General features: G+C 42.9%; 1 protein-coding gene across 1 annotated transcript in view; it reads right to left on the bottom strand.

Moving 5' to 3' along the window:
- Window positions 1-516: 516 nt before the first annotated feature.
- LOC101855239 (plasma membrane calcium-transporting ATPase 3) overlaps window positions 517-1,950 on the bottom strand; it is a gene marked incomplete at its 5' end in the record, with an annotated part of 62,949 nt that continues 61,515 nt past the window's right edge. Inside the window, 1 exon segment of the mRNA XM_005093688.3 lies at window positions 517-1,740. Within this exon segment, the coding sequence (XP_005093745.2) occupies window positions 1,525-1,740 (216 nt within the window).

Consider the following 1,950-nt stretch of genomic DNA (forward strand, 5'->3'; position numbering starts at 1 on the left):
AATAAAAACAAAGAGGGGAGAGAAGGCGAGGGTGGCAGGTCACTGAACGGGCCAGAAACAACAAAAAAAAAATCCAAAAATAATCAGGTGTTCTAAAAGGAAGGCTGCCGTCTAATGCTGCCTTCGACGTTCGCCTTCGGACCGACACTATATGCTGGGGGGGGGGGGGTGTTCTGTTTCTGACTGTGGGCGGAGCTAGGGCCAGCGGCACCACACCTTGTGCAGACCGCAAGACGGGAAGACAGCCACTCACTATTATTCGAGCGTGACGTGACGACAACGGAGAGTGCTTGCTCATCGCCGCTGGAACAAACTCATTACCGGTCCCCTATAGTGCTAGAGTAACATTCAATCTGTCGAGCTAGATCTACTTGGGAGTAGAAAAGTCTGAAGTACAGTACAGCACACAACTGTGCGTCTTCAGAACACAAAGTGCATTGCGCTAAATCACTGACGAAACGCTTGGCAGACTTTTCTTTTCTGTATTGGTAGCGTATTCCGATAGTGAAGGGTTGCTTTTTTTTGCCAGGATAAGGATGAGAACATAGAGGTACACATGACTACTGTACGCTGTAAGTACAACTTGTGGGTCATGGTCTCTTGTGTCCTTCACGTTTGTCTCAAAGGAGATTCCAATCTTGTCTCCGATTTCGTTGAACCTTGACGCCATGGCATATTATTATATATTGTAGAGGCAACACAACTAGTAACACACACAATTGTTTCCATCTTGCGTTATTTGACAAAACCTTGGGGAATATCTACATAAGATGAGAGGTCTCGACACCTTCACCCAAAAAAAAAATACCGCATATTTTCTTTGGTGATTCCCCAAAGCTTCTCACATTTAAAAAAATCTAAAATATAAAACAGACCTAAAGAACGGAATGCACACACTCTATCCTCTTTTCTGTATTTTGTTTTGTCATCTTGTTCCTAAAATGGTTAGATCAGTAAGACAGAACTAGGCATAGATCTACACACAATATCGTCCCTTCTCTTTCTCAATACGCCCACAGAGCCTCTCAACTTTTATCTACTCGAGGCTGACAGAACTGGACCACACACAATCGTCTTTTCATCTTTCACTACCTTACAATAGTCTCTTCTTCTGTTTCTTTCACTTTTTCGTCCTTTCTAAGTTCCTACATTAGAGTGGACGCACACACAGCCATCATTTCATCTTTCACTATCTTACAAAAGCCTCTTCTTCTTCTTCTTCTTCTTCTTTCACTATTTATCTCTAAGTTCCTACAGTAGAGTGGACGCACACACACAACCGTCTTTCATTTTTCCCTATCTTGCAAAAGTCTCTTCTTCTTCTTTCACTATTTCTTTCTTTCCAGCATCCTACACCAGAGTAGACGCACACAAAACCGTCTTTTCACCTTTCACTGTATCTTACAAAAGTCTCTTCTTCTTCTCCAGCATCTTTCATTATAATATTATTATCATTATTTTTTCCTCTAAGTTCCTACATCAGAGTTCGGATCAGCCGGACTTCGGGGGGCGGTTGGAAGGTGATCACATGGCAGTGGTTTCAGCCACCCGGCCCGGGGCTGTGGCAGACGAGATGAGCCCGGTCGCTCCTGGGGGTTCGCTCATCTCGGTAGAGGACTGGAAGTGGGGCCTTCTGGCCGCTCTAATGTTTTGCACTGAATGGTAACTTTGCATGGAAGTCAAGCTACGGTTGTCGTAGCGAGTGTCTACACTCATGCGGAAAGCATTAATTACACGAATCTGAAAGGAAATGGGGAGAAAAAAAAATACAGAACGAAAAATAATAATATTGTTGTGCTCATGGGCGATCATACAAATCAAATGCAACAAAACTATAAGAAACTAGGGCTCAAATTTCAAAACATTCGTTCTCCACCATAAAAAAGGTAAATCAAACTGGCATAATAGAGTGAACCAGGCAGGTTAAGAACATTCCGAATAGTATAATAT

This window comes from Aplysia californica, unplaced genomic scaffold (assembly GCF_000002075.1).
Source record: "Aplysia californica isolate F4 #8 unplaced genomic scaffold, AplCal3.0 scaffold00067, whole genome shotgun sequence".
NCBI classification, from domain to species: domain Eukaryota; kingdom Metazoa; phylum Mollusca; class Gastropoda; order Aplysiida; family Aplysiidae; genus Aplysia; species Aplysia californica.